General features: G+C 41.9%; 1 protein-coding gene across 1 annotated transcript in view; it reads right to left on the minus strand.

The window, feature by feature from the left end:
- adgrb1a (adhesion G protein-coupled receptor B1a) overlaps nt 1–14,856 on the minus strand; it is a 291,715-nt gene that overhangs the window by 15,343 nt on the left and 261,516 nt on the right. Inside the window, exons 33-34 of the mRNA XM_020623885.1 lie at nt 12,180–12,238; nt 9,752–9,934 (exon numbers count right to left, since the gene is read on the minus strand). Of these exons, the coding sequence (XP_020479541.1) occupies nt 9,752–9,934; nt 12,180–12,238 (242 nt within the window). The remainder of the gene's footprint in view (nt 1–9,751; nt 9,935–12,179; nt 12,239–14,856) is intronic.

Here is a 14,856-nt window from a genome sequence, read left to right on the forward strand (position 1 = left end):
AGATTGCTAGGGACAGTTAACAAAATGCCAATCTCACATTTTTTAAATGGTCTGGTGACTGCACTATGATCTCATTTATAGTTCCAGTTACAGTAGTTGAAGCTGCAGTCTCTGACATTGAATTAGGTTCTGGTCATCCCCTTAAGGGACACCGGATAAAGCGGGATACCTTGTTTGATCCAGCTAGATTCTCACCCACGTATATTGATGCAATTGGTGTTCCCCGCGGCGTCCCAAATGAGTACAAGCTAGTAGATCAAGTGGCAGCAGGCTTTGAGTCTGCTTTCTTCTGGTGGGTGACCATAAACAAAAATGTAGATCGTATAAAAGGGTTCATTTCAATGTCTCACTAATTTCACTAGAGATTTGGCTTTTGGCTTTCAGGAACAATTGGCAGCTACATCTATCATGTCATATCAGAACAGATTGGCTTTAGACTTTGTTTTGGCCGAAAAAGGGGGCATTTGTACTATGATGGGACAACGATGTTGTACCTATATTCCAATGAATACTGATCCTGATGGCTCAATTGTTAGGGCTCTGGCTGACTTAAAAGTCTTGTCAGAAGAGATGGCTGAACACTCTGGTATTGCTAATTATATTGAAGATTGGTTCACTAAGACTTTTGGCAAGTGGAAAAATGTAGTTATGTCTGTTACTTACATCCTTGTTGGCACTAGTCACACTGTTGACCTTGTGTGGATGGAGAAGCAAAGTGGCAGGGGTTGTCGGCATGAAAGCAATGACGAACTGGCAAGGGAAAGGTATGTGAGCTGGGCTTAAGCAGGGTAAAAGACTAAGTGAATGCAGCTGGTGATGATTAAGGAATGTGTGGCAGGTGTACAATGTGGCGTAATCAGGAACCAAAAACAAAGAGAGGGAGGTGAGAGAGGCAGGTGCAGCTGAGCAAATCTGACAGCCCCAGCCCCCTTTTTTTAAAACACATAAAAGATCAGAAAGGCACCAGGCCCAAGCAGTGTGACCCCCTCCTGCCTGAAAGCTTTTGCTGGTAACCTGGTCCCCATATATTGGTAATTGGTAATGGTAATTTAAATCCTTATTATTGAGTGGTGTTCATGATTATGGTAGGATGTAAGAAAATCTTTGTTGTTTCTGTGCATTAGTTACCCCCTAATGTTATGGTTAACCAATGAAAGCTTGCTATACATGATGTTTATACTTTTCCACAATTATGTCTGCTCAAATGCTCTTAGTTGCATTGAATCAGCTTACACATACGGCATACATATACAGTAGATGTCACTGCAATAAAAAACCCGCTTATATGCTGTAACCATTTTTGTGTTTTTAGTTCATTTTTCCCTAAAGTACTCAGCTCTGTAGTTTACCCTTGAGGGAGTGGTTTTGGAAGGGGCCTCTCACCTCTCGAAACGCCAGGTAGCTTCATTATTTAGGTCGGCACAATTTTTGTCATGTCGAAAGGGGGAATTGTTAGGTATTTTTTAGTCAGATAGACATTGGTTAGGTACTTGTATGTATTAGAAATGTTTAGTGGAGATAGAATGTCTAGGTAGGCTGTTAAATGCTTAGTCATGCTCATGGGTTTTTACAGGGTGCATATGGTCAAGGATAACTAGATAGAAAAGTTGATGACTGTCAGCAGACAGGATGTTTAATATTATTATTATGATGTGTATAACTGTAGCCTTAGCCATAATATTTTCTTATGTTTGTCATGACATGTCACTAGAGGTCGTGTGAGAATGTTTTTAGCTACACACCACAATCAACAGACACACACACATTGATTTGCTTCATGTTTTGACTACTGTTTTGGTCAGCTGCAAAGCTGGCACCACAGACACGTCATGGTTGACGTTCCTGTGTAGAATGGGGCTAGCCCAACCAAAGAGATATAATGTATAGGCCTGTTGGGTTCAGGATCTTTCATCCTTCAGCTGCCTGCAGGCATGCTGCCTGTCAATCTCCCATTCCATCCTTCCCTCACTTGTGAGCAAGACACCAAGATACTTGAACTCCTTGATACTTGAACAAGCCACCCTTTCCTGACTGACAACCATGGCCTCAGACTTGGAGATGCTGATTCTTATCCCAGCTGCTTCACACTTATCTGCAAACCGTCCCAGTACACACTGAAGGTCCTGGTTTGATGGAGCCAACAGGACATCATCTGCAAAAAGCAGAGATGAGATCCTGTGGTCCCCAAACCGGACTCCAACCGGCCCCTGGCTGTGCCTAGAAATTCTGTCCATAAAGATAATGAACAGAACCAGTGACAAAGGGCAGCCCTGCCGGAGTCCAACATGCACTGGAAAGAAGTCTGACTTAATGCCGGCAATGCAAACCAAGCTCCTGCTCTGGTCGTACAGGGACCGGACAGCCCTTAGCAAAGGGCCCCAGACCCCATACTCCCGGAGCACCCCCACAGGGCGCCGCTAGGGACATGGTCGAATGCCTTCTCCAAATCCACAAAACACATGTGGACTGGTTGGGCAAACTCCCATGAACCCTCCACCACCCTGAAGCGGGTATAGAACTGTGAAAGTCACATTGTTCCTCCTGAATCCGAGGTTCGACTATCGGTCGAATTCTCCTCTCCAGTACCCTGGCATCGACTTTTCTCGGGAGCCTGAGGAGTGTGATCCCCCTGTAGTTGGAACATACCTTTCAGTCCCCCTTCTTGTAAAGAGGGACCACCACCCCAGTCTGCCAGTCCAGAGGCATTGTCCCCAACCGCCACGCGCTGTTGCAGAGGTGTGTCATCCAAGACAGCCCCTTGCCACCAAGAAGCTTCTCAACTACCTCGGTGACTTCAGCTTGGGTGATGGACGAGTCCACCTCTGAACCCTCAGCCTCTGCCTCCTCACCAGAAGATGTGATGCCGGGGTTGAGGGGATCCTCGAAGTATTCCTTCCACCGTCTAACAATGTCCCCAGTTGAGGTCAACAGCTGCCCACCTCCACTGTAAACAGTTTTGGCAGGGCACTGTTTCCCCCTCCTGAGGTGCCGGACGGTTTGCCAGAATTTCTTCGAGGCCGACCAATAGTCCCTCTCCATGACCTCACCGAACTCCGCCCAGACTCGAGTTTTTGCCTCCACAACCACCTGGGCTGCTGTCCACTTGGCCTGACGGTACCCGTCAGCTGCCTTGGGAGTCCCACGAGCCAATCAGGCTTGAAAGGGCTTTTTCTTCAGCTTGACGGCATCCCTTATTTCCTGTGTCCTTATGTCCAGTGTCCACCATTGGGTTTGAGGGGATTGCCGCCGCGACAGGCACCGGAGACCTTATGGCCACAGCTTTGAGCAGGCCGTATCAGCAATGGAGGTGGAGAACATGGTCCACCCGGACTCAATATCTCCAGTCTCCCTCGGGATGTGGTCGAAGCTCTGCCGAAGGTGGGAGTTAAAGATCTCCTGGACAGGGGGCTCTGCCAAATGTTCCCAACTGTTGGAAAATTAGTCTGTCCAGCTTCCTCCCTCGGATCCAACTCACCACTAGATGGTGATCAGTTGACAGCTCCACCCCTCTCTTCACCCGAGTGTCCAGGACATACGGCCGGAGGTCAGATGAAGCAATCACAAAGTCAATCATCAACCTCCAGCCTAGGGTGTCCTGGTGCCACATGCACTGGTGGACACCCTTATACTTGAAGACAGGATCACTGCAGACCCCTCACACTGCAGACCTTGGACACAATCTGTGTGAACTCCTCCCCTCTGGATGGCATTACAGGTCACTGTGCACCAAGACAACCAGGCACAAGGACTTTTTATTCCCCTGGGCCTTCACTCTGATGAACACTTAACTCACGACAGTATGACTGGACAATAACCCTCAGTGCAAAACCTGTGTATATATACATTGTACAGGTTATACAGACTCGTACAGGTCTCTAGTTTTAAGTATTTTTATCCCTATTTATCTCAATTCAACGAACATTCCTTTGTTGTCTGCATTGTTTACTGTCTGTTTATACTGCTTATTCTGCATTGTTTGCACTGTTTGTTGCTGTCAATGCTGCTGTTAATACTGCTTATTTTGTTATATTACACAGCCTTATGCTGGTTTACTGATTGCACATTGAGAGCCGATGTACCAGAGTCAAATTCCTCGCGTGTCTGTCACACCTGGCCAATAAAGCTGATTCTTCTAATTCTTGAACATGGTGTTAGTTATGGACAAACTGTGACTAGCACAGAAGTCCAATAACAGAACACTGTTCAGATCGGGGGAGCATAGTCATTTTAAATTGGTATCTTGTAAAGTTAAAATCTTTCCCCAGATTTGAGCTGCAGTGGCCTAAGAGTAAAAGTAGACAGCACTCAGAGAGTGCAGACCTCCACCAGGGGGACACTCATTGTCCCCATAATGCAATAAAAGTAATTTTCCAATGATTTTTTTGACCCTCATATTATGATAAATTGAAAATCTACTTCTGGCATTTGGAATAGCCTAATGCTAATGTCATTATTAGTTTGAAAGTTATTCAAGAGAAACAACAGATATGACAGACATTCATTGGTTTAGGGGTAAAATAGGAATTTCAAGTGAGTGGACTACAGGCAAAATGGTTCTACAAATTCTGTGTTCTGTTTGTTCAATAGTTTGATAAACTGCTCATACAGTCTTGGTTACTAGCGATTCTTGCACTATGGAGTGATCCTTCATGTCCTCTGCTCAGCTGTGAGTGTGGGGGTATGTCCTCTAAATAGAGACAGTAAAAAATACAGTGGAAAAGCAAAGTAGGATGTCTGCACTCTCCCGTGAGCAGGTGAACTTCTTCTGTCAGTGTCCCAGACCTGTCACAAACCCTCCTTTAACCTGCCGTGAATCTAACAACCATGGTCACTTTTTTCTTGTTTCAGGGATGGCATGGTGGTACAGTAATTAGTACTGTTGCCTCACAGCAAGAGGTTTCCGGGTTTCAGTCCAGGCTGACCCGATGCCTTTCTGTGTGGAGTTTGCATGTCCTCCCTGTGCCTGCCTGGGTTCTTTCCAGGTACTCAAGCTTTCTCCCACAGTTCAAAGACATGAAGCTTAGAGGTTGATTGATGACCAGTCCTGTGATAAAGTGGTATTCTGATAGATTGGTATTCAGCAGATTTCTTTTTACTAGTGCTGATTTTTTTCCTAATGCACATTCATGTATGTACACATTGAGAGCCACTGTACCAGAATCAAAGTCCTCATGTGTCCGACACACCTGGCCAATAAAGCTGATTCTGATTCTGATTCTGAATCACACAATTGTCCATAGTTACCTCACAGTTAATTGCAATTATATCACACTTTTAAAAAATCTCTTTAAAACTGTGGTGGAAAGTACATTTATTCAAGTAATGTACTTAAGTACAATTTTGAGGTAGCTGTGTTTTGAGTATTTTCATTTTGTTACTTCATAGTTTGACTTCTCCACATTTTAGATGCAAATAATGTACTTTTTACTTCACTATATTTATTTTTAATTTGTTATTAGTTACTCTTCATAACTAAATTAATACTAAAATACAGTATAATTATAAGCTGTCATTGAGCTATAGTGGAGAATTCACAAGCAACCCAGTGGTAATTCAAATTAAATGCAAATAAACTAGTTAAACCTAGTCTCCCCCCACCCCCCCAACAATCAATGTGATATACACAATAATGCTTCAATAGTTTAATACTACAATATGATATACAGAAAGATGAAATTTGCCATTCTGCATAATGAGCACTTTTAGTTTTAGTACTTTGTGTAAAGTTTGATGCTAATACTTTAGTACTTAAGTAGCATTTTGAATGCAGGACTTTTACTTGTAATGGTATTTTTAAATTGTTGTATTGTTACTTTTACTTCAAATAAAGGGTTCCACCACTGGTTCTAAATGAACCTTAAAGGGACCCCAAGATAACTGTGATTACCTAGAGAGGTCCAGTAGTCTCTGGTGAGCCAGCCGTGTTTGTCTGTCCCAACACCTCTTCCTCTTTAGCTTTCTCGCCCTCATACGAGGGGAGACTGTGGTTCAGTGGATAGAGCAAACTGGAGGTTTGAATCTGCCTGCAGTCCACACATAAAAGTGTCCTTGGGCAAGACACTGAAACCTCTAAGTTGCCCCTGATTGTTAGAGCCATCGGTGTTGGCGCCGAAGATGGCTGCCTTGGTTATGTACCAGAAACAAATTCCTCGTGTGTAACATACTTGGCCAAATAAAGGTGATTATTATTATTATAATACAAGTTACAGTGGCAGCTCTCGAAGTCAATCCATATGTGCAGTCGCTGGATGTGATGCAAATTATTTCAACCAGACTCTTGTCCTCCACAATGTTAACCGACATGCAAGCTGTAGCCACCCATTTAACTATTGCTATTAAAAGTTTGTTGCTTGTAGAGTTTTCTAGGTGTCTGGCAGGGTTTTGAAACTGAACTTGCCATTCAAAAGACCCATTTTTTAAATACATTTCTGCTAATTTCTGCTGCTTCATTGCTTACTGATTTCCCAAACTATGGGGTGGGCTGAGGGTCATGTTCACAGAATGTGCATGTGTTGATCATGCGGCAAAAATATTTATGGGCATTAAAAGGATTTTGCGTTAACTCATTATTATTGCGTTAATTTTGACAGCCCTACTTTTTACTCACAGTTATATCTTAATCTTTAATTTATTGGCCTTAGTTCTAAGGCTGAGCAGTTAATCGGTTGTGCTTTGCCAGCCTTAAATGAAATATCACAACCCATATAACTTGCTGCTGTACCCATATCTGCCAGGCTGGAGTGTTATCTACAGTATATTAGATATTTTTCCTGCCCCAGATCAGATTATTTTTGATTCTGCATCACCAGAAGTCTATGAGGGTTTGGGAACTACCTTCAGAATTTGGGTGTGTTGTTAAAAGATAGTACAGAGTTAAATATGTGGCAAGTCTCAATTTTGCAAATTAATATAAGATTATCTCTGTGACTTGAATATATGTGATATATGAGGGTTAAGCTGGGCTAATGTTCCATCAACTGCACTGGGCTTGTCGTATTTACAGTAGAGAAAAAAATGTTCTCTACTTACTTGCAAGACTGAGAAAAAATGGAGAACAAAGTTGATGACCCCAGGGATTTGCACACATAAGTCCCCGATGACCTCTGCCTCTTTCCTTCTGTAGTTTTACTTAATTAAGAAATTACTAAATAATTAAGTAAATATAAAATGTGCACAATTCTGTCAAGGTGCAAATGATTTGCAGTGGTGGGAAAAGTATTCACATGAATTATATGGTAATATAAATATATATAATAAAAAAATTATTATTAGTTCTGTATTTAACTGACCATAACCCTCTCTCCTTGATATATTACTGAATTGTTTTCCAATTACTTTGCTGTGACAAAGTAATTGGGTGGTGTTGGTGGTGCAGAATACAGTAGGTGTGGACAGTGGACATACAAAATTGAAGATTTTGGCTTCCATCCTGTACACTCACCAGCCACTTTATTAGGAACACCTGTACAATTGTATGCACTTTGATGCAACACTTCCACCTTAACATCTGTGTTTATAAAGCTCAAAATGTTTCAGCTTTTGGTGAAATTGTCATAAATGTATAAATTCAATTATATGTTTATTATTGAGGTCATAGCTAAAGGTGTTGTACATTATATTCAGACATGTCTCTATATTTTTGTCCTCCCTATACATGAGAGGGTCAGAATATTAGGAACACCTCTGAATATAATCCAGTACAACAACACCTTTATCTACATGTATGTACAAATAAGGGACTTGGAACATTTGTTGATTTGTTCTCCTTTCCAGTCCCTGCTACTAGGCCTGCTCCTCGCTGCTCACACTCACCCATGTCTCATTCCTGTACTCAGCTCCCATGGTATAGTCGGCTGTCAGCCTTCACTTGTTGCCAGGTTCTCATCTTGTTCCTAAACTGTGACATTCCAACATTTGATTTGATTTGATTTGATTTATTTATTCTTTCAAACATGTAACAACAGTCAGTATGTAATCACACATAATTCCAGACATATCCTCAAGTTTAACGTCACTGCCAGTACAGACCATTGTCCTGAATCTGCCTCTTTTTGTGCCCTTGACTGTTTGTCTGTGTATTTGGGTTCTGGTCAGCTTTCTGCTGTCTTGTTTGTTTTGACCTTTTGTTTCTGATTTGCACTTGAGTCCCCTGCACTATTCCTGACAGTGCTTTTTCCTCAGTATACACTGGGTACAGACCTTTAATTGTACCTTTAAATGTATTCTTTGGGGTATGGCTGCAGTTTGGCATGCATGGAAAATGAGCGTACAGGTCAGTAATATTGAACAGTGTCAGTAGTGTACTCAAGCAAGTTTGTGACTACTACATTTGTGATTGTAAAGCTCTAATTTTGCTTATGGCTAGCAGTTAGTGAACTCATTAATTTAGGCCAGCATTAATCCTAAATCCCTTTTCGGTTTACAGTAGGCGACAAAGGCATTTTGATTAAGGTAAGGGACAGAATGTGGTTTTGATGATTCATGTCACTTCAGACTTTCTAAAACTATAATCTTTTTTCAATAAAAAAAAAAAACACTGCAAAATCAAATATTTTGGCAGGAGAAAAATGAAATTTCTGAACATTTTACTTTCAGTAGCAACATTTTTGTGACTAGTCAGCAGTTTCTCATTATATTTAACAGAACACATAATATGGCTGGGATGATTCTTCTTTCAAAACATATTTGCAAATTAGTTTTATAGGAACATAAAGTAGTGTGTCATGGTTAAGCAGTGATTACTGATGTCACCTCACAGCAAGAAGGTTCCGGAATTCAAGCCCCGGTCGACCCGGGCCCTTTCTGTGTTGAGTTTACATGTTCTCCTTGTGCCTGCGTGGGTTCTCTCCGGGTAAAGACATGCAGCTTAGGTCAATTGGTGACTCTAAATTGTCTGTAGGAGTGAGTGTGGGTGTGTGGTTGCCTGTCTTTAAGTGTCAGCCCTGTGATAGACTGGCGACCTGTCCAGGGTGTGCCCTGCCTCTCATCCACTGTCAGCTCCGATTGGCTCCAGCCCTCCACAACCCTCTTCAGGATAAGCAGTATAGATGATGGATGGATGTAACATAGAGTACTGTAATTGCCTGGAGACAGTTACACCAGAATATGGTTTAGACTGGGCAGAGCAGAGTTTTTACTGTGAGCTTTCTTGGTGCACTGATAGTCCACTTGAGCTTTTACAGTGCAGTAATGTTATTTTGCATCACCAACTGCAACCACTGTAACAACTAGACCTTTAAAAGTAGATGGTTTTAAATTAAGCTTAACTTCACCTATTGTAAGGCACCATGAGACTCAGGGCTGTCACTGATTACCCCTGTACTTGCCAGTACTTTTTTGTTTTGCATTAGGCCCTATGTTACAACTAAAATAATTTTCTTTAAATTATTGGAGCAGCACAATCAGAACATAAAAATGTGCCTGTCAACCCCTGAGAAATGGCTGTTAAATAAATTTAGTGCAGTAAAACTTAAACAGTTTTTTGTGTGAATTTTATTTTGGCACGTAAGTGGAAAGAGGCGTGAATGAGAAACTGACATAAAATACAAGTCAAAATTGCACTGAGTAAGTGTAGCCCACTTATATTCCATAATTTCAGCTCAAAACTGAAGATGACTACCAAAATGTATAGTCTATACCAGATATGCATATAATACACTTTCTTTTCAGTTACCAGATGTTGAACATAAAGAATCCACACCTCAAACATATGACAATAAATTTGAAAAACTATGTTTTAAGACTTTCTAACATCTGGAGGAACCATGTAGTAGAGGTTGATACAGACACAGATCAGTTGATGCCATTTGAAGAGCTCATTTGGCAGTAGGATGGTAACAGCCTGTGTGAAGTGCAAGGTGGAGGACTGCAGCTGCTGCTGGTCATCAGCATCTTGCTCTTCCTCCTTCACTGCCTGCAGCCACAGAACACCTACCTGAAGAGATCAGAGGCAAGTTTCAGGAAGTGTCATCACAGTGTCAGTCCATTAATGGTCATTGTCAGGCCTTTGTAGGACAACACACAAGTGGAGGTTAATGCCTGTTGATGGTCTAATTAATGATGTGAAGTTAATGTGTCTGGATGGGGACTAATGATGTTACAGGGCACTCTCTCCTCATGCTGCATCGCTGCACCACTGAGGGCGCCATGGAGCAAAATGAGCCTCTAAAGTGAGGAAAATCAAGTGATGTCATTGCAAATCAAACAATTATTACACCATGAGTCAGGAGTTCATGAGCTGTAAGAGAATATGGGGGTGTGTTTGACACAGCCATCATGACAGGCATTACTGTTCTAAACAAAGTGTTGTAAAATCTCCAAAGGCCAAACTGACTTCATTTCCCTGCAGAGCTAAACATGAATAGATGGTGAGATGATGATGAAGAAGTTAGTTAAATAAAAGGGTGAGTCATCACAGTTGCCTTCATATCACAGTTTTTCTGAGAGCTGCATTGGAGTGTCTTTCCATTCAGAACAGGGTCCAAAGCTGTCTTAATTATAATATACAGTAAAACTGTGCATCATGGTACACACTGGAGCTCATTTAAAAAAGACCTCCACTAGATTATGATTGGTACCTTGTGGGGTTTATGACCAGCGCTGTGGAGCACTGTTTGTGGTTTTGCTTGTCCCGGTGTCCCACAACCATACTATACAATAGTGGTCATCAGTTTATTATATTTTATCTGTTGATGTTTGTGGAATGCATGCTGATCATGAAGAATGTTAATTGAAAGGTAATTTGTGAATGTTTACTAAAAACAATTAAATGTTCTTTTAGATAAGATAAGATGCCTTTGTTGTCATTGTATTCAAGATACAATGAAATTACAAGTGCTCGTCACATCACTATGGTGTTTAAAAGAACATACATACAGTCAATTACACTACACTTATAAAAACATTATAAAATTGAAGAAGGGATATGAGGTGCTTGAATGCTAGGCCATAATATTGCACATATAACAACAATATTTTGCAGCTGCATGTAAATAAGATAAACTAGCTGGACTGTTTATTAACGTGTTGTATGGCTACAGGAAAGACACTGTTCAGGAATCATTTTTATGTTTTAATTTACCTATACCGTCAGATAATGGCCAGGGTGGTAAAGGCTCTATTCCATTATAAAGCCTCATCCGGTTCTTTCAAACCAGGAACTCAGAGGGACGACTCAGACCACTTGAGTATATAAAAAATATAACCGTGCTGGTTTATTCAAAGAGGCACAGGCAAAAATCAACACTTCAAGTCCAGAGATCTTCCAACCCCCAGGCTGCCCAAGCAGCCCGGAAGCAGAAAAGACCCCGAACCAAGAATTCCTATACAATATCATTGCTATACAATATTAATCCTTTCTGGGCTGTCGAACCGTGACGTCACCCGATAAGCAAGCCTTGCAGCTGCTATAACGTTTAGCCAAAACATGAGGAAAAGTCAAGGTGCGTGACTGTTGTTTTCGTGGTGTGTATCTAAAACAATTGGACATAACCTTACACATTAAGACAAATATTAAGACTAGCATTACAGTTGACCCTAACAGCTCTTTTCCTGTAACCTTGATGTGCCTGTAGTCTGCACTGCAGGCTGAACAGTTAACAGCCTGAGCTAGTCAACCTGGCTACACTAACATCTTCTAATACAACAGATCTCTAATCAATATCTATCTAACTAGGAAATAACCTAACAGTGGGAATTGTCTTTTAAGATAGTCTTTGCTCTACTGAGGTAGTGGGTTGCAGCAATGTCCTCAATTGAGGGAAGAGGGCAGCCAATGATGTTATACACTGAGGTGACCACCCTCTGTGGAGCCTTCCAGTCAGCCACTGTACAACCCGAGTACCACACTGTGATGTTGTATGTTAATATACTCTCGACGGCACTGTGGTAAAAAGTCACCAGCGGGGTCCACACAGGTTGTTTTTTCCTAAGGACTCTCAGGAAGTGCAGACACTACTGGGCCTTTTTTACAATGGCTGAGGTGTTCGCTGACCAGGAGAGGTTGTCAGATATTTCAGTTCCCAAAAATTTAAAACTGTGAACTATTTCCACTCTGTTTCCATTGATCAAGAGGGGTGCATAGTTGGCTCTGCACTTCCAGAAGTCCAGGATCAATTCTTTGGTTTTTCTTGTGCTGAGTGTCAGATTATTTGCAGAACACCACAAGGTCAGTTGTGTACCTCCTCTCGGTAGGTGGTCTCATCCCCTTCTGAGATAAGGCCAATCACTGTGGTGTCATCTGCAAATTTTATAATGGAGTTTGAGGTGTAAGTCAGTGTACAGTCATTAGTATAGATTCAGTAAAGTAATGGATTTAGCACACAGCCCTGTGGAAAGCCTGTGCTGAGGGTGAGGGTAGAGGAGAGGTGGGGGCCCAGCCTAACAAACTGGGGTCGGTTTGTTAGAAAATCCAAGATCCAGGCGCAGAGGTGTGGGGAGAAGCCCAAGTGAAGCAGTTTCTTGATAGGAATGTCTGGTATGATCATATTAAAGGCAGAACTGTAGTCCACAAAAAAGCATGTGAACATACTGTAAGCACCTCTGTTCTCCAGGTGCTTTAGTGCTGTGTGGAGAATGATGGTAATGGCATCCTCTGTGGACCTGTTCTCCCTATATGCAAATTGATGGATGTCGAAAGAGGGAGGAAGGCAGGTTTTAATATGCCTCAGTACAGTGCCTTGCGAAAGTATTCGGCCCCCTTCAACTTTGCGACCTTTTGCCACATTTCAGGCTTCAAACATAAAGATATAAAACTGTAATTTTTTGTGAAGAATCAACAACAAGTGGGACACAATCATGAAGTGGAACGAAATTTATTGGATATTTCAAACTTTTTTAACAAATAAAAAACTGAAAAATTGGCCGTGCAAAATTATTCAGCCCCCTTAAGTTAATACTTGGTAGCGCCACCTTTTGCTGCGATTACAGCTGTAAGTCACTTGGGGTATGTCTCTATCAGTTTTGCACATCGAGAGACTGAAATTTTTGCCCATGCCTCCTTGCAAAACAGCTCGAGCTCAGTGAGGTTGGATGGAGAGCATTTGTGAACAGCAGTTTTCAGTTCTTTCCACAGATTCTCGAGTGGATTCAGGTCTGGACTTTGACTTGGCCATTCTAACACCTGGATATGTTTATTTGTGAACCATTCCATTGTAGATTTTGCCTTATGTTTTGGATCATTGTCTTGTTGGAAGACAAATCTCCATCCCAGTCTCAGGTCTTTTGCAGACTCCATCAGGTTTCCTTCCAGAATGGTCCTGTATTTGGCTCCATCCATCTTCCCATCAATTTTAACCATCTTCCCTGTCCCTGCTGAAGAAAAGCAGGCCCAAACCAGGATGCTGCCACCACCATGTTTGACAATGGGGATGGTGTGTTCAGGGTGATGAGCTGTGTTGCTTTTACGCCAAACATAACGTTTTGCATTGTTGCCAAAAAGTTCGATTTTGGTTTCATCTGACCAGAGCACCTTCTTCCACATGTTTGGTGCGTCTCCCAGGTGGCTTGTGGCAAACTTTAAACAACACTTTTTATGGATATCTTTAAGAAATGGCTTTCTTCTTGCCACTCTTCCATAAAGGCCAGATTTGTGCAGTATACGACTGATTGTTGTCCTATGGACAGAGTCTCCCACCTCAGCTGTAGATCTCTGCAGTTCATCCAGAGTGATCATGGGCCTCTTGGCTGCATCTCTGATCAGTCTTCTCCTTGTATGAGCTGAAAGTTTAGAGGGACGGCCAGGTCTTGGTAGATTTGCAGTGGTCTGATACTCCTTCCATTTCAATATTATCACTTGCACAGTGCTCCTTGAGATGTTTAAAGCTTGGGAAATCTTTTTGTATCCAAATCCGGCTTTAAACTTCTCCACAACAGTATCTCGGACCTGCCTGGTGTGTTCCTTGTTCTTCATGATGCTCTCTGCGCTTTAAACAGACCTCTGAGACTATCACAGTGCAGGTGCATTTATACGGAGACTTGATTACACACAGGTGGATTCTATTTATCATCATTAGTCATTTAGGTCAACATTGGATCATTCAGAGATCCTCACTGAACTTCTGGAGAGAGTTTGCTGCACTGAAAGTAAAGGGGCTGAATAATTTTGCACGCCCAATTATTCAGTTTTTTATTCCAGGCACTTGTTGATAATGGGGGTAAGAGCAACTGGTCTGTAATCACTTAGACAGTCTGCAGTAGGCTTTTTTGGGACTGGGATGATGGATAAGGATATTGTAAGATTTGAGTCTTATAGACTCTAGTTACTTTATAAGCTTTAGTTACTTCTCATACCTTTAGTTCCATTTAGTTACCTTTCATAACTTTATTTTCCTTGTTTATACAGTGCCTTGCGAAAGTATTCGGCCCCCTTGAACTTTGCGACCTTTTGCCACATTTCAGGCTTCAAACATAAAGATATAAAACTGTAATTTTTTGTGAAGAATCAACAACAAGTGGGACACAATCATGAAGTGGAACGAAATTTATTGGATATTTCAAACGTTTTTAACAAATAAAAAACTGAAAAATTGGCCGTGCAAAATTATTCAGCCCCCTTAAGGCCCCGCTAGCCCACACCTGTTCCCACATAGCATATCCCAAGTTCTGCCTCCCCAGGGGGTGTCTTACACACACAGGGGGTCTCATCACCTGAGATGACCACTTGGCCAGTTTAGCATACTTATTGTCTCACACACACATAGGGGGCCTGCAACCCAGTCAACCCACTGTTGGGTGTGCTTGGTCAAGACCAAGTTACCACATGAGAGACAGACACACACACACACACACACACACACACACACACACACACACACACACACACACACACACACACACACACATACCTAGACTTTACCA

The sequence above is a fragment of the Monopterus albus genome, unplaced genomic scaffold (genome assembly GCF_001952655.1).
Source record: "Monopterus albus unplaced genomic scaffold, M_albus_1.0 scaffold314.1, whole genome shotgun sequence".
Classification (NCBI taxonomy): Eukaryota; Metazoa; Chordata; class Actinopteri; order Synbranchiformes; family Synbranchidae; genus Monopterus; species Monopterus albus.